This window comes from Chrysochloris asiatica, unplaced genomic scaffold (assembly GCF_000296735.1).
Source record: "Chrysochloris asiatica unplaced genomic scaffold, ChrAsi1.0 scaffold00067, whole genome shotgun sequence".
Lineage (NCBI taxonomy): Eukaryota > Metazoa > Chordata > Mammalia > Afrosoricida > Chrysochloridae > Chrysochloris > Chrysochloris asiatica.
Genome location: NW_006408585.1, coordinates 1,254,134 through 1,280,967, shown reverse-complemented (window position 1 = coordinate 1,280,967; position 26,834 = coordinate 1,254,134). Strand labels below are relative to the sequence as shown.

At 37.4% G+C, this 26,834-nt stretch overlaps 1 protein-coding gene across 1 annotated transcript in view; it reads left to right on the top strand.

Moving 5' to 3' along the window:
• The window catches only part of SYNE2 (spectrin repeat containing, nuclear envelope 2), a 366,194-nt gene that overhangs the window by 138,368 nt on the left and 200,992 nt on the right, over positions 1–26,834 (top strand). Inside the window, exons 38-46 of the mRNA XM_006864568.1 lie at positions 614–816; positions 1,264–1,383; positions 1,492–1,783; positions 3,729–3,880; positions 4,962–5,271; positions 6,939–7,103; positions 9,390–9,668; positions 25,020–25,175; positions 26,191–26,456. Coding sequence (XP_006864630.1) covers positions 614–816; positions 1,264–1,383; positions 1,492–1,783; positions 3,729–3,880; positions 4,962–5,271; positions 6,939–7,103; positions 9,390–9,668; positions 25,020–25,175; positions 26,191–26,456 — 1,943 coding nt within the window. The remainder of the gene's footprint in view (positions 1–613; positions 817–1,263; positions 1,384–1,491; positions 1,784–3,728; positions 3,881–4,961; positions 5,272–6,938; positions 7,104–9,389; positions 9,669–25,019; positions 25,176–26,190; positions 26,457–26,834) is intronic.

The window sequence follows — 26,834 nt, the reverse complement described above, 5'->3', positions numbered from 1 at the left end:
ACCTTGTGTTCAAGTGCTTTTCGTACAGTGCCACACCAGGACCCATTCTAGAATAGATGCTATCTAATTTTGTGATTAATTCTGTTGTGTTCACAATCATATCTGTTGTGTATATGTTGTTTTTAAGTGCTGTTGAGTCAGTTTCAACTCATAGCAACCTCATATAGTGTTTCCTCAAGTGGCTAGTGAGTTTGAGATGTCGACCTTGTGGTCAGCAGTCCAGTGCTTATCCTATAGTGCCACACCACATGCACACAGAACACAGCCACCTACTATATATATATATATATATATTTGATTACCCACAAAGGAGCTAGTATTTAGGAGAACTTGAGCCTAGCTAGGTTTGGAAAATGCAGCTCTCCTGACTTTGCTGCTATTGTCCTCCACTGGAGCACTACATTACTTTGCTTAATGTAATTCCCAGAAAATCAGACAGAAATGCAAATGTCCCGTACTTGTAGAACTGATATAAATACTTTCTTGATCATTTGCCATGGGATTTAGGCACATATTCACAGCCCTTTTCAGGTATTGATTGGACAATAATCATGTGCATGGCAGAGAACATACCTGCCAGTAAAATATAATTTGGCTTTTTGTTTTTCTTAAGGATTTCTTGACTCTGGAAGGAAGAAACAGTAAAATACAGCAAGTAGAAACTGTCTTGAATCAGGTGAAGAAGCATCTACCCAAAGCAAATGTTAAGGATCTTAGCAGTTGGATCACGAGTCAAGAATTTGAATTAGAAAATATGGAGTCCATATGCCAGGCACGAGCAAAGGAGCTTGATGACAGCTTACAGCAGCTACTGAGGTAGGTAATACAGGCATTGTGTAAAAATCATGTTGTCTAACAATTTCTTCATATGGGCCCTGCTTCAGTACAGCACAGTGTGCACACATTTCATAACTGAAATTTCTGATACCTTCAGTCCGGTTAAACTTTAGGAATCCAACCACATTAGGCGAGTTCTTCAGATTATTTAATAAATGATAATTTGGTTTGTTTTTATGGCTCATTGTTCTACTATGATACAATCATAGTATAATAAAGGCTACAATAATTCAAATTTTGGTGTATTTAGAAGTTACTTTTTTTTTCTCAATAATAACAAATGTATACAGAGTTCAAACCTAGTTGGGTCAGAAGGCTCAGGTCAACCTTCCCTTCAGTGCCAGCATATTATAAAAGAATTCCATGATATACATGTTTTATACTTTTTGCTTATTTTGTATTCTTACTTGTGTAATTTTCATTCAGGCTCCAGGATGACCACAGAAACCTGAGTAATTGGCTGACTAATCAAGAAGAGAAATGGAAAGAACTGGAAGAATCAAATGAGAAAATTGAGTTTTCTTGTCAAGCAATAGACAGAAAGAGGTACAGCTGATCTTTTGTGGAGAGTGTTTCCGGAGAGTATGCATTTCTTTATTTTCCTGTATAATGTAATATCTCCTGTATATATTCAATGATATTTCAAATTCACAGGGAACAATTTGCATCTCTAGCCCAGTTGAACAACTCTTTGAAGGAATATGGGCTTAGTGAAGAAGAAGAGATAATAGCTGAATCAACACATTTGCTTGATAGATACCAAACATTATTGAGACAATTATGTGAAAGTGAGGAAGAAGAAAAATTACATCCTACTGAGGATCAGAGCTTTAATGATCTTGCTCATGATGTAATTCATTGGATAACAGAGAGCAAAGAATCCCTTATGGTTTTGAATTCATCTGAAGGCAAAATGCCACTTGAAGAACGAATCCAAAAAATAAAGGTAACTACATTTCTAAGTTTGAGTGAACCATAATTTTGAAAAGGTTTTAGAGGAAAGCTGCAAAGATTTGTCTCTTAATGGAAAACAGGATCTGTGGAAAGGCTCAAGGAATTCAGATCACTCAGTTTATAAAAGAGAAGGATTGAGATGGATCTAAGACGGTCTTAATGATTTTTGAAAGAGAAAAAGTACATCTACTGCCTTAGAGAGCGCAATACCTAGTTGTCAGTCTTCAGTGAGTGCAGAAAAATTGAAATAAAGATGAAAAATTGGAACTGCAACTGGTCAGACTTTGCTCAGATATAAAAAGAATGCCTTATTTTCACCCAAATTGTGCATTATACACTTTTGTGTGCCATGCAACCTCCTGCATATTATTTTCCTAAGTGTACAATACCACTATTTTTTGCATGTTGTTGACTTTAATTTTAATTTTTTTTCTGTTTATCGAATTTCATGTCCCATGCAGCAGACCCTCACCAGCCTGCCCTCGATTTTAAGAAGCTCCTCTCCCAGCAGCTTTCCTTTCCTGCTCTGCAAACCGTTTTCTGCTGTGCAGAAAGAAATCATTTTTTCAGCCTTAGAAACAGCCTTCAGCAGGGCAGCCGGCCCCCACCCAGGAATTGCATGAGTTTGTACACCCTGGCAGCCCATCATGCCACCCCTCTGCCTGCCCCTCTGCCCCTCTTCAGCCTTGACATACCTGGGCGCCTTGTCAGGCCTGCTGCAGATTGCCCCAGAGCAAACACACAGTTCCAGTTTTCTTTTTTCATATTACCTGGGTACAGCCAAACTTGATCCATGGTTTCCTGTCAATAGCTTATACCTTTATCATACAAATATGATCAAGAGTAACATTTTCAGACTACTAAATGAAGGTGAATGAGGCCAAAATTAGTTTCTGGAAAAGTCACAAGATGTGTGGATATGCTAAGCTAGAACATGTTTACATATCTTTGCCATTTCCACAGGTTAGATATGTGTACACATTACTTACATCGGCACACTGTTTGCAAGGAATACAGTATATCTCATTTTAGCAGTGATATCAACAATGTTAAGGGCAGGCTGGTGAGGACTTCTTTCCAGAGTGGATGTGAGTGGGTCATGAAGCTTGTTAGATACTGAGTAGATGGCTGAGGACTATTAGATATTGAGAAGACTTCAGCTCCTTTGAGCTCACTTTCAGTCTAAGGGGAAATTAAATAGATACTGCTGGTTAAAAACACACACACACATACACCACCACCACACCCCCCACCTGCACTGAAAAGGTACTCCAAGAGAATCAAAAACACATAAAGATTCAGAGGAAGAAATCAGGAAGAATAGTGAGCATTGTAATGAGACATAATGAAGTAATGTTTCCTAGAAACAGGGTATGTTGAGTAGTGTTTCCGGGAAGAGAAGAACTTGATTGTTGGGCACAGGAAGGGAATTCATGTTATAGTAGAGAGATGAGAGCTGACCTGGGAGAGCCTGCATTTTCCTATGAGAAGCCATAGGCCAGTCTGGACTGTAAAAAAAAAAGCCTTTATATTGCTAACTTGTTGGTTCTGACTCATAGAGACCCTGTATAGGGTTTCCTAGGAGCAGCTGGTGAGATTGAACTGCTGATTTTACAGTTCAAACTGACCTTTCAGTCCAGCACATTAACCCTTCTCATAAATATTGGAGTGGAAGAACGGAGTATTTTCTAGCTCTCTATTAGAACAGAGTTTACTTGTAGGCAAAAATCAAAGGGAGAGCAGTAATGAACTCAGGTTAAGCTGAAAAGTATTAAGACTGAGAACTAACTTTGTATAACAAAAATAGTATATGCAACAGTGAAAGGTTTGTTTAAAATACATAGCTAGCATCTCAATATAAAATTTACAACCAAAAATAAATATGTAATACTCCTCAGTACTATTCCAAAGTTTACAATTTTTCATATTTAATCCAGGAAATCATTTTACTGAAGCCTGAAGGGGACGCTAAAATACAGACCATCATGAGGCAGGCTGAGAGCAGCAAAATTCCCATGGCCCAGAAGACTCTTACTGATATCAGGAATCAGTGGGACAACACACTCCAGTTAGCCAACACGTATCTAAGGTAAAGAGCATGCTTCATTTTTAATTGTGCAGTGAAGCCATAACAAGGATGTTTGTCTGCCTCCTGGGTTTGGATTTAATATCTGTTGGAGAGGAAGTCAGCAATGTCAGGGACATCCGCAAGGTCAGAGGCAGAAATGAAGAAGGATATTTCTCCAGACAAGATATGAAATGATTCTCTCATGCTTGTGGCAGTGTTTAGCTTGTACATCACCTAGGGGGGTCTTTGTAACAGATCAACCACAGCCAATCCCCTGCTTCTGCCCCCAAAACTCCATTTCCCCAAACAATCTCAGTACATCACTTGGTATCTCTACAGAGTCATTTAATGCCTTTCCTACACATTTTAACCAATTCTTATATGTCTAAACACTGATAATTGCTGGCTGACTTGATTTACATTATCCTTGTGAAAATTCTTAATTCATCTCACATGTTTTAAGTGATATAGTTAATGTTCAGTGGAAATCTGACCTTTGCATTTTCGCAAGGAGTTATTAAAAGCTTCATTTAGTCTATGTTGTTGTTGTTAAATGCCGTTGAGTCGGTTCCTATCCATAGCGACCCTGTACAGGGTTTCCGAGGGTGTAAATCTTTATGGGAGTAGAAAGCCTCATCTTTCTCCCGCGGAGCGGCTGGTAGTTTCGAACCGCTGACCTTAAGCTTCGCAGCCCAATTCGTAACCACTACGCTACTATAGAAAACAAAACTAGCTAGTTGGCCAATGCACTGAGTTTTAGCTTATTTTAATTACATGGATATGTAAAATATAGGATAATTATGTATTTAAAACAGGAACTATTGGGACTTGTTTATCATTTAAATTATTAGTATTCTCAGTTCAAATTTTATGTAACAAAAGCAATTGTTTTTAAGTGATCCTGCAAATGATTTCTGTCCTAAAGGCTTAGTTAAATTGAGTGCTGATTATAAACTGAGAGTGCCAGAAGAGTTTCTGGGAGTCATATACATCAGCTTATGTTACTGTTTTTTATTATAATGCATGTTACATTATAATATGAAAAATAACGTTTCATTTTGTTAAGTGTCATTTCACCTAGAAAGTATCTTGTTAAATTTAGCCATCAAGAAAAACTTCTGCTAGAAGGAGAGAAGTATTTGCAAAGTAAGGAGGCTCTGAGGTTAATGCTTACAGAACTAAGGAAGAAGCAAGAAGCGGGCTTTGTGCTACAAAATGGTTTGCAGGAGAAGAAAGCTCAGTTAAAAAATTATAAAAAATTCCTTCAGAAAGCTCAAGATTTGACATCATTGCTAAAGGAGTTAAAATCCCAAGGAAATTACCTCTTGGAGTGCACTAAAAACCCCAACTTTAGTGAAGAACCTTGGATGGAAATAAAGCATCTCCACGAAAGTCTCCTTCAACAACTACAGGTGAAGTGAACAAAAGGAAAATGTCAGTGATTGTCTTCATTTTGTATATGAACATTTTGCCTATGGAACTGGTTTTTGTTCTTTTTCTGTAGACCAAAAAGTTTTTCAATTTCATTGGTCATGTTTCTATTTAGATGTTAAATCCTCAAGAACGAAGAGATTAATCCAGTCTAGTAGAGGACCACATTTTGTATAATTTGATGATGGTGCTATTTCCTCTCCTCAGAGTTTGTTTTCAGCAATAAGAAGGATTAAGATTTTTTTAGGTATCATTAAGAAAGTGGCAGTGTCAAAGTTATCTATCCATCTATTATTCATCTTTTACCTCTCTAGTGTAATCATTTATATTATTTTGTATTCGTCTTCTGATCTGAATCCCTTTTTGAGGGTCTCTGTACATGAACTGCATCAAATAAAATGTTCAACTTTTCTTTTAAGAGTGTATTCTCTTGAGAAAATCATTTTTAGTTCTTTGCAGTATATGGGAAGCCAGATTCAATGTAAGGATTATCTGAGTAATAAATTTGCTTGGCTGTAAATTGAGTACTATAATAGTGTGTTAGTTACCTGGTACTGCTAGAACACAAATACCACAAATGTCTGTCTTTAAAGAAGAGTTCATCTATGCCAGCTGTTTTCTTCTTCTTCCTATATGTTCCTTTGTGTCCATCCTGATATTTTTATAACTCAAAGGTGATGAGATTTAGAACCCAACCATTGTCTAGATGATCGATTAATATAACAAAGAAAGCCCTGTTCCCATATAGGATAAAAGACATAGATATTGTTGTTGTTATTAGATGCTGCTGTCCAATCAGTTCCAATTCATAACGACCCTGTGCACAAGGGGGCTTCAAAAGTTGATGGAAAAATACCATTTTCTTTTCATTCCATTTTTCCACAAACTGTTTGAAGTTCCCTTATACAAGAGCACAAAAGACTGCCTCCTCACAATCTTTGCCATGCTCACAATCTTTCCTATCTTTGAGCTCTTTGTTGGAGCCACTAAATCAGTCCATTCTTTTTCTCTGGCCCTCTCCTTTACCAAGCCTGATGCCCTTCTCGAGCAAGTGGTCCCTTCTGATAAAATGTTCAAAGTACCTGAGACAAAATAATCCTCACTTCTAAGGAACATTCTGACAAATAATTCTTACTTTTCTGATCAGATATGACCGTATTATTGTTGTTGTTGTTGTTGTTGTTGTTATTAGTCCCAGGGAAAGATCCTGGAGAAGCCACAGTACTTGAATTAGGACCACTTCTTCCTGGCAACTAACTCTGAAGTTTGAAACTTAGGAAAGTGATCTGAGGTTAGATTGATTTTATAAAGTCTCATTCCCAAGTGTGGATACTTGAGTAATTAAGGAAGCTGCTTTAGTATGAATGTTTGTGATTTGATGATATAATTTGCAGTCATTTCGTTTTGACATCCTCATGATAGTGTTTTCAGAAATAAAATGAAGGCAGAGAAGCATAGAAGCGGCAAATGTTATTTCAATAAGTCATTCGCTTACAATAAAATTTCTCAAATGTTAAATCTTAAGAATTCTAGACAGTTCTTGGGCATATTCCTGTTTCAAGATGCAACCTCATAAAAAAGTATTTATAAAAAAAAAATTAATCATTTTCTGAGAGAAATTTATAAATTGTCAATGGTTTTATTTTAGGATTCTGTGCAGAAATTGGAAGGTCATGTTCAAGAACACCACTCATACCAAGTTTGTGTCACAGACCTGAATACCACATTGGACAATGTCTCCAAGGAACTTTTAACTTTCTCTGATAAGCCTGTGGACCAAAGAGCAATCGAGGAAAAACAGCAGAAAATACAGGTACTAAAACAGTTTCCAGACATGATAGATATATTTTTTTAATACCTTGGGTTTTCAAGGTGTTAGTTGCAACTGGGCTGAATCCATTTTATAATTTCCTTAAAGCCCTGTATGCCTTGTCACCTTTTTTTAGATTTCTTCTGTTGTTAGGTGCTGTTGAGTCAGTTCCGACTCATAGCAAACCTGTATAAGGTTTCCAATGAGTGGCTGGTGAGTTTGAATTGCTGACCTTGCGGTCCAGTGCTTTATCTCACAGTGCCACACCAGGACTCCAGTGTGGAACTTATGTTTGTTCCTCCTGCCCTTTCGTCACCTGGCTAACTTCTCTTTATCCTTTAATACTCAGCTCAGGTGTTACCTCCTCCAGAAACCTTTCTGACAAGCCACCTTCCCATGCCTGGACTAATGTTTGCCGCTTGCCATAGGTTATGTTACTGCCTAGTTGTTTCCAACTCATAGTGAATCCGTGTAGGGTTTCCAAGATGTAAATGTTCATGAGAGCAGAAAGCCTCATCTTTCTCCTGTGGTATAGCTGGTGGATTCAAATTGCGGACCCATTGGTTAGCAGCCCAACCTGTAACCCACTTTACTGTCAGGGCTCCTTTGCCTTAGATTATAATCTGTGCATATTTCTCAGCATAGAACATTTTTTAAATTATAATTGTCTGCTCTTGTTTCTATCCCAATAGAGACCATATTTGTTGTTATTAAGTGCCGAGAGTTTGTTCCAACTCATAGTGATGTGATGCTATATAGGGTTTTCAAGGAATAGCTGGTGAGTTTGAACTGCTGACCTTGGGGTTTGCAGTCCAGTGCTGATCCTACAGCTCCAGGGTTGCTATGATTTGGAACTGAATCAAAGGCACTTAACAACAATACACACTTGAAAACAGTATATTTTAGTCATCTCTGACTTCAAGATTTGCATAGCACTGGTAGTTAGCTGAATGAGTGAACATTGATTTATTGTGCAGTCCCATTAGGAGCCAGTCATCTCTGATTCATATCAATTTCATGTATGTCAGGGTTAGAGCTGTTCGTAGGATTTCCAATGGCTGATTTTCCAGCAGTATATTTCTAGGTCTCTTCTAAGGCTCCTCAGGGTAGACTTGAATTAGCAGCCTAGGTCATTAACTGTTTTTACAACCCAGAACTCTCTAATTAGGACCCAAAATCCAAAAAATTATTAGGACAGTGACTAATAAATCCTACGTAGTCCTGGTGTGGCATTGTAGGATAAGCACAGACCACAGTGTCTGTTTGAACTACAAGGTCAGTGCTTCAAACCTAATAGCTGCTCCTTGGAAACCCTATACAGAATCACTGAGTCGGAACTGACTCCACAGCACTTAACAACAACAGCAACAACAACAACAACAATCATACCTAGTAACTTCAAGACCTATGCTATGTAAATAGGAACATCAGTAGTAATTGTATTGCCTCAAATTCATTTTGAGTCCAGAGTTCTCAATTTAGTTTTATCCATTCATGCATTTAGTAAACATTGGTTAATGATCTTGGGAGAAAGATGAGACTTACTACTGTCATAAAAAGATTTGCAGTCTCGGAATCCCTGCACAGGGTCACTATGAGTTGGAACCAACTCTGGGACACAGTACTTTATACACTACTTTATATGACACTATTGTTGTTCAGTGCCATAGAGTTGGTTCTGACTCATAGCGAGTCTGTTTTTGGGTTTTCAAGGAGCTCCTTGTAAATTTGAACCGCAGACTTTGCAGTTCAAACTGACCTTACAGTCCAGTGCTTATCCTACAGCGCCACACCAGGACTCAGTATATTACACTAGAGAGATTGATTTTTCATCACCTTCAATAACTTTTAAAGTTAAAAGTATTACAATACAATGTTAAAAACTAACAATTGATTCATGTAGACATCTTCCAAGTGACTTACTCTTTTCAATACTTTGCACATAGTAGGAACTTATGATTTAATGTTTTGATGGTTTAAAAGGTTTTCTATTAAACAAAATATTTATTTAATGTATTGATTGCTTCCTATGTTACTCTGAAAGTTTTTTTGCATTGCTTGTGAACTTCTAGCCTCTAACAAAATCAATTCAAGAATTCCACCAGGGACACTGCATTGGGTTAGAGTTTGCCTAGGTTTTCATGTTTATGTTATGAGCTAGTAGTTGAGTTTTTGTTTTATGCTTTCCTTTAGTGAAACAGAGCTTGCTGTGATTTACAAAATTCAGTTAACTCTAGTGACAATTGAATGAAGATACTTTTTTGTGACAATATTTTCTCCAACTCACAGGAACTACAGAATAGACTCAGTTTACAAGACGGTACATTAGAGGAGATTGAAGCTTTAGCAGAATCCATCAAGCAAAATACATCTTCAGTGGGGCAGAAGACGATTAAGGATGATATAACAGCACTTAGGTGTAAACAAAAAGATGTGGAAAACAGGCTTGAATCTGCTAAGCTGGAGACAGAGACTTGTCTCATTAGCCTGCTCACCTCAAATATGCCCAAGTCTACTCCGGACTTAACTGCCATGGAAAAGTTGAAGGAAGACTGGGAAATAACCAAGGTAAGTTCATGTGATCGCACTCTCTAAGACACTGAGCCTGAGAATGAAGAGGTTGTTGGATTTTGAAAAGAGGGTCCATGAATCCGCGTTCTGATTTCATAATTAAACCCTCAATGTGCTGGCTATTTATGAAACCCACTTTTAAAAAGAGCCCTTAGAAATCTGTCCAGGATTTCAGTGGTGAAATATTCCTGCCCAGTCTGTTCAACTGTCAGTCATCAATTTAGGTTTATTATTCTCTCTGATAATGTAATCAAATACAAATTCTTAGGTCAAGAACACAAAGGCAAATTAGAAAAGGCAAAAGAAAAAGAAAATGTTCTTCTTTTCTTAGAAGAAAATCCAAGAGCCCAAATTTTTTTTAAATTTCCAAATGAAATCAGAGACTCTTTGAAAGGATAGACTCTTATCTTTTTCTTCTTATGTTAACCCTATACTGAAAATATATGTTTTAATATTTTCAGATCATGTAGTGTGAGAATATCAATATTCAGGCTCCTGCTTTTCGCTGATGAGAAGAATGAAGAATGTTGTTTTTTGTTTTGTTTTAATGCTAAACAACTAAATGGGTACATTTCCTATGACTCTTTCTCATAGATTAGAGTTGGAAATACAAAAGGCACAAAGATCTACATTTGAAAGAGTCTCCCTAGCAAACAGCCTCTCACAATTCAGATTCAAGGGAGACAATAGAAAGGGTTAGATTATTCCAGTGTGAGTTTCTCATTAGCTTTTTATGGCATAAACAGGAAATCAGTAGAACCTGAATTTCTATTCTCTTACTGGAATAGAAAAGCATGGAGGATTAAAGGGGCCAGATAGAAATTTCTAGAAATGGGTAGCAAGTATCCATGCCAAGGAAGCATCTCTCTGAACATGGTGAAACTCAACTTATAAATTCCTCAAATAGTGCTAGCTATTGCTAGGGAACTATTTCTTAAATATTAACAGTAATTGAAGAGAAATAGATAAGGAAGAGGAATAATACCTGGGTATCTTTCATGAAACTAAAGGGAGTTCCTGATCCATTTTGACTGCAAACTCCTAAAATGCAGTAACATATATGGAAAACTATGTAATCCAACATTTTTTTAAAAAGCACCAACTTGTTGCCCTGAATTCATTCTGATTCATGGCAACTATAGAATAGAATTAAACTGTCTTTTACTAAGACTATGTAAATATATTTTTTAAAGCTTTTTATTATGAATTGGGTGAAGGCTTACAGAACAGATCATCAATTTTACATTTTATTTCATCTCATTGATTGCTGTCTCCTCCTCACTGTAACATCACTTCATCCCATTTACTCCTTGGATACTTGATCTCTCTAGGCATCAGTTTATTTTTGGCTTTTGCCTAATTTTTGGCTTTTTGTAGTGATTTGAGTGAAATTTTACAGAGCAGATCATCAGTTTTAAATTCAACAATTCATATACATTTTCTTTTCCTGACACTGATTGCTATCACCACTATGTAACATCACTTATCCAATTTCCTCCTTGTGCTTCCTGTTTCCATTCCTTCTTTCTTCTTGTTGTTGTTAGGTGCCATTGAGTCTGTACTGACTCATAACACAACAGAATGAAACACTGTCTGGTCCTGGGCCAACCTCACAATTGTTGCCACACTTGAGCCCATTGATGCTGCCACTTTGCCAATCCATCTCGCTGGGGGTCTTCCTCTTTTTCTCTGACCCTCCACCTTACCAAACATGATATCCTTCTCCAGTGACTGTTCCCTCCTGACAATATGTCCGAAGTATGAAAAACGAAGTTTGGCCATCCTGGCCTCCAAGGAGCACTCTGGCAACACTTCTTCCAACACAGATCTGTTGGCTCTTTTGGCAGCCCATGGCACTTTCAATATTCTCCTCCAACACCATAACTCAAAAGCATCAATTCTTCTACGGTTTTCCTTATTCACTGTCCAGCTTTTGTATGCATATGAGGTTATTGAAAATACCATAGCTTGGTTCAGGCGCACCTTAGTCTTCAAGCTGACATCTTTGCTCTTTGACACTTTAAAAAGGTCTTTTGCAGCACATTTGCCTAATGCAATATGTCTTTTGATTTCTTGACTGCTGCTACCATGAGTGTTGATAGTTGATCTAAGAAGAATGAAGTCCTTGACAACTTCAATCTTTTCTCTGTTGATAAGAATGTTGTTTATTGGTCCATTGGTGAGGATTTTTGTTTTCTTTACATTGAGATGCAATCCATACCAAAGGCTGTGGTCTTTGATCTTCATCAGTAAATATTTTAAGTCCTCTTTACTTTCAGCAAACAAGGTTGTATCATCTGCATATCGCAGGTTGTTAATGAGTCTTCCTCCAAACTTGATGTCATGTTTTTCTTCATATAACCCAGCTTCTCAGATAATTTGCTCAGCATACAGGTTGAATAAGTATGATGAAAGAATGCAACCCTGTCACACACCTTTCTTAATTTTAAACCATTCAGTGTTCCCATGTTCTGTTGGAACAACTACTATCTCTTGGTCCATGTACAGATCCCTCATGAGCACAATTAAGTGTTCAGGAATTGTCAAACTTTGCAATGTTATCCATAGCTTATCATGATCCACACAATTGAAAGCCTTTGCATAGTCAATAAAGCACAAGTTAACATCTTTCTGCTATTCTCTGCTTTCAGCCAAGATCCATCGGACATCAGCAATGATATCCCTTGTTCCATGGCCTCTTCTGAATCCAGCTTGAACCTCTGGAAGTTCTCTCTCATGTATGCTTGTAGCCGTTTCTGTATTACCTTTAGTAAAGCTTTTCTCACATGGGATATCAAAGAGATTGTCTGATGATTTCTGCATTCCGCTGGGTCACCTTTCTTTGGAATGGGCACAGATTTGGATTTCTTCCCATCAGTCAGCCATATAGTTGTCTTCCAAATTTCTTGGCATAGATGAGTGAGTGCCTCCTATGCTGCCTCACTTTCTTGAAATATTTCAATTTTTATTCCATCAATTTCTGGAGCTTTGTTCTTTGCCAGTTCCTTCAATGCACCTTGGACTTCCTCCTTCAGTATCATTGGTTCTTGATCTTATGCTTCCTCTTGAAATGGTTGAATTATCAACCATTTCCTATTGGTACAGTGACTCTGTGTATTCCTTCCATCTTCTCTTGATGCTTTTTGCATCATTCAATCATTTGCCCAGAGAATCCTTCAATAAGGAAACTCGAGGCTTGAATTTTTTTCTTTCTTAACCCTTCACAATTGTGTCCTTGGGTAAATGCTGCCCTTTTGATCTCAGAGGCTTGATTATTCTAAAGTGTGAATACCTTACTTGCACTGTTGTTCCCTTTATTGTTATTGTTGTTAAGTATCTTCCAGTGGGTTTCCTCCCACTCATTCTGTACAAATTCTGTACAAGAATCATTGTCAGGTCCTGCTCCATTCTCACAATTGCTGCTGCATTTGAGCTCATTGCTGCTGTCACTGTGCTAACCCATCTTGTTGGGAGTCTCCACTTTACCGAGCATGATGTTCTTTTTCCAGGAACTGGTTCCTTCTGATAATATGTCCAAAGTATAAGAGATGAAGTTTTGCCATCTTGGATTCTAAGGAGCATTCTGGCTGTACTTCTTCTAACACAGATTTGTTTGTTTTTCTAGCAGTCCGTGGTACCTTTAATATTCTTATTTAATGTCATAACTCGAATGTATCAGTTCTTCTAAGGTCTATCTGATTCACTGTCCAGCTTTCACATGCATATGAGGCTTATTGAAATACCATGGTTTAGGTCAGGCAGACTTTAGTCCTCAAACTGATATTTTGTTCTTGAACAATTTAAAAAGGTCTTGTACAGCACATTTGCCTAATGCAATACATCGTTTGATTTCTTGACTGCTGCTTCCATGAGTGTTGATGATGGATTTAAGCAAAGTGAAGTCATTGACAGCTTCAATCTTTTCACCATTTCTCATAACGATATTTATTGGTCCAGTGGTGAGGATTTTGTTTTCTTTACATTGAGGATCCTCTCTCAGTATTTTAAACCCTCTTTGCTTTCAGCAAGCAAGGGATCATCTGCATACTGCTAATGAGCCTTCCTCCAATCCTGATGCCATGTTCTCCATACAGTCTGGCCGATTATCCCTCTAGGGCTCTTATTGTTTGGATGAAAACTGAGCCAACACTATAATTGTAATGGAAGCAGACACATCTGTTTCCCACTGGTGGTTGGTGAGTTCAAACTGACAACCTTTTAGTTAGCTTCTGCTCACTTTAACCACTATACCACCAGGACTCCTCTTGAGTTGTTGTGTTGTGAAGTGCCTTCAAGTCAGTTCCAACTCATAGCGACCCTGCATAGCGTTTCCAAAGATCAGCTGGTGAATTTGAACCACCAACTTTGTGCTTCAAACCAACTTTGCAACCTAGTGCTTTATCCCACAGTGCCACACTAGGACTCAAGAAAAATGGGGCAAGAACAGGATGGGAGGAGGGAGTGGAAATCCGTAAAGCAAACCAAACCCATTGTTGTCAGTCACTTCTGACTCAAGTGACTGCTGTAGGAGGAGTGGAAGTGCCCCTTAGGGTCTCCAAGACTGTAACTGTTAAGGAAGCTTACTGCCTTGTCTTCTTCCTGCTAATCAGCTGATGCTTTTGAACCACTGACTGCCTGGTTAGCAGTCAAGGGCTTTACTTTAACTACTGTGCCACTAGGGATCCTTAATTCAATAATAAGAATATTTTCTTCCATTGATTAAAATTTTGCTTAATCTTGAATGAGTTATTGAAGATTTATGACACTTCATTAAAATTGTTTTTTTGTAAGAAGATGGAAGGTCTAAACTTCTCAAATAGTGTTTGCAAGTTTGGGTTACAGAATTATCAGTTTTCTAGCAGCGTTGTACTGCATTTCAGACTCTTAACACGAATATTTTTCTGAATCTGTGCTGCTTTTTTTCTGTACTACAAATATTAACTGTATTCACTTTATTCTATGTAACATGAAAGTGTGTAAGGTTCAGAGTGATTTTAAAGTTGAGCAGCGACAAGTAAAAATAGAACACACCTAAACCAAAATCACACCTGTCGCTGTTGAATTGATTCTGACTCGTATCAAAACAGAACTGCCCCCTAAGGTTTTTGTGGCTGTGACCTAAGGAGTCCTAGTCATGTAGGGGCTATGAGTTGGGCTGCTAACTGCATGGTCTGTAGTTTGAATCTCTCAGCCACTCCACAGGAGAAAGATGAGGCATTCTGCTCCCCTAAAGATACAGTCTCTGAAATTCATTCAGTGTCTCTGTAAGTCAAAACTAACTCTATGCCACACCACCACCACTAATCTTTATAGAAATGATCACCAGGCCTTTATTTCCTTGGTGCTGTTAGGTGGGTTTAAACCACCAACTTTTCAGTTAGTAGATGAATGCAAACCATTTGTGCCACCCAATAAATGCCGTTGAGTTGGTTCCACTTCATAGTGACCCTGTATAATAAGGTTTCCACAGAGTGATAGGTGGGTTAGAACCTCCAACCTTGCAATTTGCAGTTCAGTGCTTAGTCTACAGTACCACACCAGGACTCCAGTGCCAATTCCAACTCATAGGGACCCTGTATAGGGTTTCTGAGGTAATAAATTTTTGCAGGAGCAGAAAATCTCATCTTTCTCCTGAGGAGCTACTGGTAGGCTCAAAGTAAGGACCTTGTGGTTCATAATCCAGTACTTATCCTACAGAGCTACCATGCTCCCCAACACCTGTATGTTGCTGTTGTTAAGTGCTGTAGAGTCTTGCTCATAGAGTTCCTGTATAGGATTTGCAAGGAATGGCTTGTGAGTTTGAACTGCCGACCTTGCGGTTCAAATTGACCTTGTAGTCCAGCGCATTAACCCACAGCGCCACACCAGAAATCCAGTGTAGCCAACTATAATACAAGAAATGTGGAAAATACATCTCACTGTAAATTATTTAAGCAGAACTCTAAATATAATGAGCACACAGAGTATACAAAAGCACAGAATTAGAAATCTAAAGCTATTGTGATAGTGAAAATAAGCACTTGATTTTTTTTTTAATTGAGTGATAGTTTACATGGGGGAATATCAGTGTTACAGTCATTATTTTATTGCAATGATTACAATCTCCTGTATGCATCATCATTCAACAGTATTTGCTTCTATTCCCTCTGGCTTTGTTTTCATTTATTTTTTGGCAGGGGGCATGTATACAAAAACTCTCAGGAATATATAATCATTTAAACAACCAAAGGGCACTTTCTGCAAGCCTGCCTCCTGGCCACCAGTACACAGCCTTTCTCTTTTCATGAGTCTAGAGTCCTCAGCTGCTCCCTCTCTTCATGTCCCCATCTCTGTTTCCATCTCTGGTGTCTCTGTTTCTCAGGATACAGTCCCACATTCTGCTTGTGCTTCTCCCTTGATGGTTCTAGGGTCCTCTGTTCTTGGACTGTAACATTAACTACTCTCCTGTTTTTGTTACAAAACTACCTTTACAATTGTGATAGTCACAATTAGTCATGATAACAATTACTCACTATTGAATCATAAGGATCTTATCTCCATCTCCTTTCACCAGACCCATCTAGACAAGATGAAAACTATTCAGTGGTGGCTCTTTAAATTTTATTGACCAATATCTGTTGAGACTTATCTTTATAAGTTGTCACAGTTTCAAATCTTAATGAAATACCCTATTAATAGTCACTTCACATGCCTTTTTGTCATTTATCAAATTGTTGAAAATAATCTCCAGAGGAATTTTTAGGAAGTTCTTTTTTTTCTTCTTACTTTTTTAAAAAGTAAATTTTATTTTATCTTAATTTTGTTAAAAGTGTGTTGTATCTTTTCAAAACCTTTCCTTGTAGCAGGTTATCTCTTTGTATGTATTGTCAAGAATTAAATTTGAGATGAAATTTAAAGGATATTTGATGTTTGGACCTTTGGCTGAGCTTTTCTACAGTATCAGAAATATTAGGGTAGACTTAGAGCCAAAGAAAGCAAATGCAGTCGGAAAAGTTTGAGTGCTTAAGATCTAAAAATAAACTGGATATTTTTGTACATGTGAATTTCTGAGAATTTTAAATATTATAAGTAGGCAGCACTGCTTTCTACCTTCCCATATGGTAAGCACTGGACTGTGAGCCACAAGGTCCACAGTTTGAGCCTACCAGCTGCTCCACTGGATAAAGATGAGGCTTTCTGCTCCCTGGAAGATTTAAAGCAGCAGAAACTCTATATCAGGTGGAACCAACTCCAGGGCACTTAACAGCAATTTCTTAAATAGATTAATTGGGCAATGGTAAGAAGTAAAGACTGTCTTATCTCTTAAGATTTTAGGTGTCCATAAAAAGAAATGATAAAGAGAATAAACCAGGAAAGATAATATATTCTTAATTTGTGATTTTGCTTAAAAAATTATAAAGCAGTATTGGAGCTTAACTCATATGGAATGATCTTTCTTGGCCCTTCCTTTCCAAATGTCAACCTACATGACATAATTACTTTCTAAAAAAGCTTTTGTCTGTAATTACTTCTTTCATTTCCTTGTCATTGGGTGTAATTGTTAGTATGTCTGAATAATGTTTTGTTCTTTTCAGAAAGTTTTTAAGCATTTATAATTTTGATATTAATAAATCCTAAAAGGTAGATGATCAGACTTGCAGATGACTGTGTAAGGCTTCCAGCTGTGGGTGAGCCACCAGAAGTCAGTACTAGAACAAGGAAGATTGAGTTTTAGATCTTGTGTTCAATTGTGAGCCTGTCTTGCGTTAAATTATGACATGGTTTGTCTTGCTAGCGCAGTCAAGTTTCGTAGTGGGACAAATGTATTAGCTCTTTCAGAGAAATAGTCTATTTTGTTGTTTCTGACCAGGAGCTGTAGCTTGCTCTTGACTGTTGGTATTTTTCATAATACAGAATTTTTTTTCCTTTTCAGCATAAGTGACTCATACAGTGTATGTGACATTGATACGGTGTACAGCATGCATTTGAAAAATATGCGTCCAAGTCCTAAAATCTTAGCCTGCAAGAAGCCTCAGAAGTTACCTAGTCTAACCCTTGTATTTCTAGTGAGGAAAATGGAGCCCAGAGACGCTAATTGGCCAATTCACTGGGACTAGATTTAGACTTCCTAAACGCAGTCTGATGCTCCATGATTTAGCCTAGTGCTTTACCAGATGTGTTACTTGGGCTGTTAATTGGTCCCAATAATTTATGGAAATAAGGCTTACACATAACTTAAATGGGCTTTTCTTTTACATGTGATTTTTCATTACCTTTAATATGCTAATGTTCTATCTGACCTCATTGGGCCCATTTTTGAGTCCCTGTTTACTAGCTTGTCATATGATTTCAGTGTTTAAAACCTTCTTTACTTTCTTTAAGCCCCAGCCCAGCAGAGTCCGGTTAGCAATCACTGGCTTGATGGGCTCTTGGCTTTTCCCACTCCACTTCAAAGTACACAAATTATTAATCTTGACAAGTCCTGGTGTGGTGCTGTAGAAAAAACACTGGACAGCTAACCACAAGATTGATGGTTCTGACCCACCAGACCCTCCTTGGAAACTGTACACAGCGTCTCTATGAGTAGGAACATACTCGATGGCACGTAACAACAATAACAAATACAGAAGGTCAAATAAAAGCTTATTTTTTTTCTGATGTGAATTCACTATTTAACCATTCATTTAAAATGCATTGAATATATACTCTGTGACAGGCAATTAAGATTCAGTGGTGAACAAAAACAGGCAGGGTCTCTGTTCACATTGAATTTTTAGTCTAGAGGGAAAGCCAGATATTAATCAACGAACGACAGTATGAGAATCTAATTACGAAAACTAAAAGAAGGACCACAGTTCCATGATAGCCCAGAACACAGAAATCGGATCGGATTGTGGGGACAGAGAGCTTCTCTAAGGAAGCAACACTTGAATGAAGAGCAGAAGGGTCTACAGGAGCTGACCAAACTTAGGAGTGGCCTGGGGAGCCTTCTTGACAGGGGAAGGAGAGGTCATGGGGCATTGCAGATACTGAAATAAGACCATTCTGGTTATAGTATAGAGGTTGCCAGGAAGATGAGTGACAGATGGAACCTGAGATGCACGTGTGGCTGCTTAAATCACAAGTGTTCTCCTAGGTCATATTGATATGTAGACATCATGCTCTGAGGCTGTGATAATCTGCCTTTCCATTCTGTCTCTAGTGGTGAAATATGTTTATGCTGACAGTTGTTTTTCACGACTTCATATTAGAAGGCTTTTGAGCAAAAGGAACTATGTGAGAGCTTGCATTACACACCGTCCTACTGTTGGCAGTTACTAGTGATAGATTTAGGCTTTTTGCTGTTACAGAGGCCCCCACAGTTACAGCCCTGAGTGACAGAAGGGAAAGTGAAGCTGTTGCTGACTTGTTCCTTCTGGCTGTGACATGTTTGATAAGGAGTCCTGGGGTTGTGCTCTGGGATAAAGTGCTGAACCACAAGGTGGCATTTCAAACTCACCAGTTGCACTCTGGAAACCCTATACAGAGTCACTATGAGTCGGAACCAACTCAACAGCAGTTAGCAACAACAACATGTTTGATAAGCCACAGAAAATGTCCAGCTATTTAAAGCTGTTTACTTTGGGATTTAAGATCATAAACATAATTAAGTCACAGTCTTGAGCCCATAAGGGGATTTGATGATATTCTTCCTCCCACTTCTTTGGCAAACAAAATCTAAGGAAAGACATGTAGGAGTGGAATTACTGGGTTATATGGTGTGGTGCTGTAGGCTAAGGTGGCTCAAGCTCACCAGCTACATCTTGGAAACCCTATACTGGGTTGGAATGAGTTAGCACTGATTCAACGTATTTAACAACATGTTTGATAAGCCACAGAAAATGTTCAGCTATTTAAAGCTGTGGGGATTAGGGTCATAAAGATAATTAAGTTGTGGTCTTGCCCTTAAGGGGATTTGATGATGTTCTTCCTCCCACCTCTTATTCTTTGCCAAACAACTAAACAAAATCTAAGGAAAGACATGTAGTTGGGAAAAGTAACATTTTAAAAAAGTCAACCTATTTGGCAATGTATCACAACCAGGTTTTTGAGTGAGTTGTGCTTTACCTTTTTAAACTTTATTGTTGTTGTTGTTATGTGCTGTGGAGTCGGTTCTGACTCATAGCGACCCTGTCTGTACAGGGTTTCTGAGGCTGTAAATCTTTACGGGAGCAGAAAGCTTCATCTTTCTCCCACGGAACAGCTGGTAGTTTCGAACTGCTGACCCTGGGGTTAGCAGCCCAATTCGTAACCAGAGCTCCTTAGTAACTTTGAAATTCCATTTGTACTCATAGGCTAATGTACACTTATTACACTGTCTAAAAATTACACTTTATCTTAGTGTGCAGTAAGTAGGTTTTTTTAAAAAGAGAAATGCTCTAGAAATCATAAAAATCTCAAAAGAACACTCGACCATGAGGAAGATTCCTGATCACAGCGAGAGGAATTAAGAAATTAATTCCAACAATCTTGAAATAATAAGATGTAATGTATCTTATATGATTAGTGATATAAAAGAAGGAATTAAAATTAAGGTAAATATATAATATTTTGAGAAAAAGGACAGAGGAATAAAAGAACCAAATGGAACTTCAGTAAATAAAACAACTGGTCATGTTATAATTAAAATCTCCATGGACTTTTTGAACACATTTGACACAGCTTGAAAACAAGAAACTATGATGAGAGAATTACCCAGAATGCAACCTTGAATTATAAAGAGATGGAAAATAGGAAAGAGACTCCAAGAGACCTAAGATCTATATTGGAGTCCTGGTGTGGCGCTGTGGGCTAATGCATCAGACTGCAAAGTTGTTTGAACTGCAAGATTGGTGGTTCAAGCTCACCAGCTGCTCCTTGGAAACCCTATACAGGGTTGCTATGGGTTGGAAGATCTATACTGAGATTGTCTAACCTTATTCTGATAGCAATTCTAGGAGAAGGATAGATACAATAGAAGAAAGTCTGGGAATTTTTCAAAATTGAAGAAAAATAGAAATCCTCAGTTTCAATAAATACAGAGAACCTTGAGCAGGATAAATAAAAATAAAAACTTTCACTAAGTATATTAAATCATAAAAATGCCAAAGTCAATTGGAGGAAAAGACTAATAGAACAATGATGTTGATTGAGAACAGTGTACTCAGCACTGAAAACTAAAAGACATCTTCATAGATTTTGGGGGAAATAAAGCTGCTGTGTGTGGGTTAGGTGTTGGACTGCTGAATGTGCAAGGTCGGTAGTTCAAACCCACCAGCACTCCTCAGAAGAAAACTGAAACTGTTGCCTCCTGTTGAGAAACCTCAGGGAGTAGTTGTGCTCTCACCTTAAAGGATGGAAATGAATCCGAATCAACTGATGGCAGTGGTGGAAATGGAGAATGACTGTTAACCTAGGCATTGATAGCTAAACTAGCATTTAGCAGTGAGAGTTTCCTCAGTGTACTGGCTTGATAGGGACTAGAAATGCAGACATTGGCTGTCAAAAGTGGGGAAGGAGGCTACAAAGACATGAAGTAGCTGGCTCACAAGCTCTCATGAGTGTGCTAAGTTGCAAAATGGAGGGAGGGGAGAGAAAATAAAGAACGACATAGAGAGCAGAATGGTTAAGAAAACAGGATCCTTCCATATGCTGCCCACAAGAGACATCAAAAAGATGGAGACAGCCTAAATGCTCATCAACAGAAGAATGGCTAAACAAACTTTGGTACATACACACAATGTAATACTGCAAAACGCTGAATAATGATGAATCTGTGAAATACCTCACAACCTGGTTGAACCTTGAGGACATTATGCCGAGTGAAATTAGTCAATCACAAAAGGACAAATACTGTATGAAACCAATGTTGTAAAAAGTTAAGAAAAAAAGGTTTTCTTGATAAAGAAACAATCTGTGATGGTTACAGGAGAGGGAGAGATTATTAATGGGTGTTGTTAAGTACCATTGAGTTGGTTTCAACTAAAGTTTCCTAGGAGCAGCTGGTGGGCATGAAGCGCTAATCTTATGGTTCAAGCCTACCTTGCAGTCCAGCATATTAACCTGCAATGCCACACCAGGACACATGTTAGCATGGGTGGAAAGGGCAGACAATATACAAGACAGGTTAGCAGAAGAAAGATGCAGATAACAGGAGACATGGAGGAAAGCAATAGTTAAAGTGAACAGAGGTAAATACTGCTAACTGTTGGCACATGGAGGCAATTACAACCATGTAATGATATTTGTTTAATGTAAAACTGATGATCTTGCTCTGTAAACCTTTACTAAATTCACAATAAAAAGTTGGAAAAAAGTAAAGTGAAAGAAAAAAAATGAAGCAAATATTTATATTGATAGATTAAAACTTGGATCATGTGAAGCCATACACAAAACGCAATTCACAGAAGAGAGACTTAGATAGCCAAGAAGCATAAAAAGAGAAACTCAACCTTACCTATATTTACTTATGAGATCATAATGGTAGAAAGATTTTCACACCATTATATTGGCAGAAATCAAAGTTTATTACCAAATGTCAGAGAAGATAACTTTTACCATGTTGGTGGGAACATGACTGATTTGGAGACCAAATCAATATAACCATGCATTAAGAATCAAAAGCACATTCTGTGACCAGTAATTTAGATTCTAGGCAAATATCATAAAGAAATGTACACATGTATGCAAGAAGACCTATCCAAGGAGGTTGATGGCAGCAGTATCTATAGTAGAAACCACTGGGATGAGTCATTGTCCACAGTTGTCAAATGGAGGGTTAAGTTATATTTCATCCGGTGAACAGTATACAGAACTAAAATGACATTGTTGCTTAATGCCTTTGAGTTGTTGCCAACTCATAGTGACCCTGTATAGGGTTTCCAAGGAGCACCTGGTGGATTTGTACTGCTGACCTGGCAGTTCAAACTGACCTTGCAGTCCAGTGCTTATTGTACAGTGCCAAAACAAGACTGAAAATTACGCATTAGGTGCCATCAAACTGATAATTGCATTAGATTTAGATTTGTCAACATGGATAAATCACGAAGCACAGTGCTAAGGGGGGGGAAGCAGTTATAAAATGATACATGTGGGTGTTGTTAGGTGTTGTCAGATCTCTTCCAACTTTAAGGACAACACTTAAACTCTGCTTGGTCCTACGTCATCCTCACAACTATTGCTGTGTGCACATCTTCGCACACATGATCAATACATGATTCCAATTTTTCTAGGAATTGAAAACATTGGCTATATTATATGAAACTTAATATATGTTGTTAAAGTGCCCTCGAGTTGGTTCTGACTCATATCAGCCCTGTCTAGGGTTTCCAAGAAGCGGTTGGTGAGCTTGAACCACTGACTTTGCAGTTCAAATTAACCCTGCAGTCCAGCGCATTGACCCGCAGCACAACATTGTATAACAAAAAATCCTGAGTATGTTGCCTTCCAAATAATGATTAGGTCTAGTGACAAAGAGATGAAAAGTGTTGTGGATTCGAGTTTTCTGTATCTTGTTTTCTTGATATAGAAGATATTTCTCTTAACTCTGTGTTATAATAAGCCTCCATTATGTTTTGCTCTTTTATAATATTTGAAATATTCCATAGTTTAAAATGTTACAAATGTGTTTTTTGGAATCACAAATATAGTAAAGGGTGATGAGCAAAATATAACTGGTTATTAAAAATTCTTCCTAGGAACCAGTCAAGTCATTGAGTCTTAAATGTTCTGACTTCTTTGGCATGGGCAACAGAATGTTAGACTTTGAAATTTGAAATGTTTGTGTGAGAGATTCTGTTGGGTTTCTACCAAAGGAGAAACATGACTTTTGGGGTTGGTAAATAAGTGGAGTTTGAGTGGTTTCAGGTATTTAAGGCTATTCCCTCAGAACCTTAAGGCAGTCACTGCAAATATTAACTAGTGTCTTCCTAGGTCAGACAGACCAAGGACTCCTGATTCTCTGAGTAAATGATTAATACTAAATAAAGCCTTCCCTAGAGTCTAGGATCTGGGCCCTCAGTGCAGGCTTTCTTGTTCATGAGTGGATTTATGGGGGACTCTGAGAGGCTCACTTTCTGAAAAATCACTTGGGAAGGAGGTGGTTACCCACCTCAGTCAACTGTGTCTCTTAGGCTAAAATTACCCGCTGGCCAATGGTGTTAGTAGTGTGGTACCAGATTTCCTTTCCTCTCACATCCTTCCTGCATCTTTCCTTAGAGATGCAACCCTCTATGTAGATTTGAGCCGTAGTTCACATAAATAAATAGTTGGACTAGAGAAAATCTGTAGTATCTGATCATTTCAATCATATGCAACCTTTTTGAAGAAATGACTGGCTCAAAGTGCCAATTGAGTACTTCAAAACTAGGAAAAGTAGCCAACTGGAGTTTCTTACCAATTAGAATTGGTGAAGCTCCTCACAGGGTTTTATTTGTTTTTGTTTTTTAAATGTAAATAAGCTTTGAATTATAGAATAGTTTTAGATTTACTAGAAAGTTTCTGACATGGTATAGAAAGTTCGGCATGTCCCTCACATAGTTTCCACTACTGCTTACATCTTACTGTACTATCTAGGCATTACCTGGAAGACCAATTCTTACCATTTGGGGAGGTGACACATTTTATTTATAGACTTGGTTCCTGTAATGATTTACCTACTTGAAAGTATATGGTTTTTCATTTACACATTTATCTAAAAATGGAAATTCATACTTGAGCAAAATAATTAGAAATCTGTTTAAATCACTGACATGGTACCTGATACATGTCAATGTTCAGAAGATGCTTGTTGATGTAATGAATCGATGAATGCAGGTGCCCTGTCTCTGTGAACATTATAGGGGACTTCAAGTTCCTATAGTTTTCACAAAAGATCAGGTTACTCATATATAACCCATTAATGCCTTACACATATTTGAATCCTTCCTGAGAATTGGTTTAAGGCACAATTTCATCTTAATATCAGGAAGACTTGGTGTTTCCTTGATTGACCATTATTTCAGATGGGTAACATCGAATGCCTATTATTTACTCTGCCCTCTCAATCATGATGAATACTAAGAATAAATGGAGATGCTTTCTCTTTTTCATGTTTCTATGTTTCCTTTCTTTAAAAACAATATGCCTCAGTGTATAATTAAGCAATGTTAGATCCTGTACTTTATTGTTTAGATAAAAAGAAAACATTCTTTGGGGGTGCCAATAGGCATTAAATATTGTATGAAAAAGCATCTTTGGTACTAGCCAAATATACTTTTTAAAAGCCTTTTCATCAAGAAAAATAAGATTTATTTATTTGGAAGGTAAGTTTCAGCAATTAATCTTCTTTTTTTTTTTTTTTTATGTTTTCAGAATTCAGCTGTGGAAATGGGTTTGTCAAAACAACTTTCTCTCCATGTTCAAGAAAGCATGAAAAATACTGAAGATGTGCAGAAAGTCAATGAGCTGCAAAATCAACCTTTAGAATTAGATATTATGTTAAGAAATGAACAATTAAAACAGATAGAGGTATGGAAACAAGAAAAACACTGACAACATGATTGCATTACTTATCCAGTGCAATACAATATAGTTTAATTACTAAAAACTTGCTTGCACAGAGTGAAAAGTCTTACTTAACCTTTGCCTGATGATCAATTTGGTAACTATATAATTATGTACTAATCAGTAAGTTGAATAAATCTTTCCATTTAAGAAGTAGAAGAGTTTAATGAACATTAGTCTTCTTTCTCTTCCACAGAGTTTCTAAAAACTTACTCAGTGACGAAATGGAAAGATTCTGACTTGCCATCACTGCTTTTCTTAGACATTTTGATTTTGATAAATCCTTATTTCTCCCCTAATTATCAACATTATGAAGTCTTCCTTCTTTGTTTACAGCTGTATTTACATGTTTATATATTTTATTTATAGCTCTGTAGTCTAAAAATCTAATATTTTACCTTGTGTTTAAAAATGAGCATAAAATGACCCTTACAATTTTAACTAAGTTTATGACAGTAAACATATATCTAACATGTGAAAGAGGAGTAATTTATGGTAATAATAAAAATAAAATAAATTTTCTTTGGTGTTGTTGAGTCAATTCTGACTCATTGACCCATTGGGTTTCCAAGGAGTGGCTGGTAGGTTTGAACCACCAACCTTGTGGTTAGCAGTCCAGTGCTTGTTCTACAGTGCCACATCAGGACTCCTAAAATTTTCTTTAGATATTGCAAAATATTTTAATTACAGTGATGGTGGTGTGCCTTCAAGTTGGTTCCAACTCACAATAACCTTATGTAGGTTTTCCAAGGCTGTAAATCTTTGTGAGATTGAATGAGTTTAAACCTACATTTTAACATGATTCTAATGGACAAACCACTTAATGTCAGGATCTTAGTTTCTCTGTATGCAAATTAGGAAGTTGTTAAAATAGCTTGGGATAGAATGTGTTATCAGAAGAAAGGAAGAACTGAAGGAAAATGAATATATTTATGAATGGATGAGTGAATTCATATTTACTATCTTGACTTCTTTTTAGGAATTATATACTGAGTTGGAAGCAAAGAAAGCAGCCATCAAGCCACTGGAACAAATGGAATATTTCAATCAAACAGAAGCAACTGCCTTGGTTCCCCACCATCCAGGACATTCAGTGCCTGAGTTGGACCGTCTGCTTGAGGCACTCATTATCTTAAAGAAAAATAAAGAAAGCCAATATTGTCTCCTTAAAGATTTTCAGGATCACCTTGTTGCAAATGAATCTTCATTGAAAGCCTTGTTGACAGAAAAAGAAAGTCTAAAACTGTAAGTCTGAGAATATAGGATTTGGATTCTTTTTATTCAAGCACAGCCTGCAAGCACTACCTTGATCAGACCCAGAGTTTAAACTGGCATGTTAAGATGTTAGGATTTATATTTTATATTACATATGGAAACCATTTAAGGAAACTGTTGGTTTCATGCCTCCCCAAATTATATTACTAAGTATATTTAGCAAGTGGGCTTTAAAACATTTGTGGGGAAATATTGTTAAAAGATAATGGAATGTTTCCATGAACTTTTTGAAGCCACGTAATATAAATTAATTTATTAAACTATTAATTCAAACTGTAAGTTCCTGTGAAATGGGTGTAAGTCAAATGGAGTTCAGTGTTCTTTTTGTCAAAAATTTATTATATACAG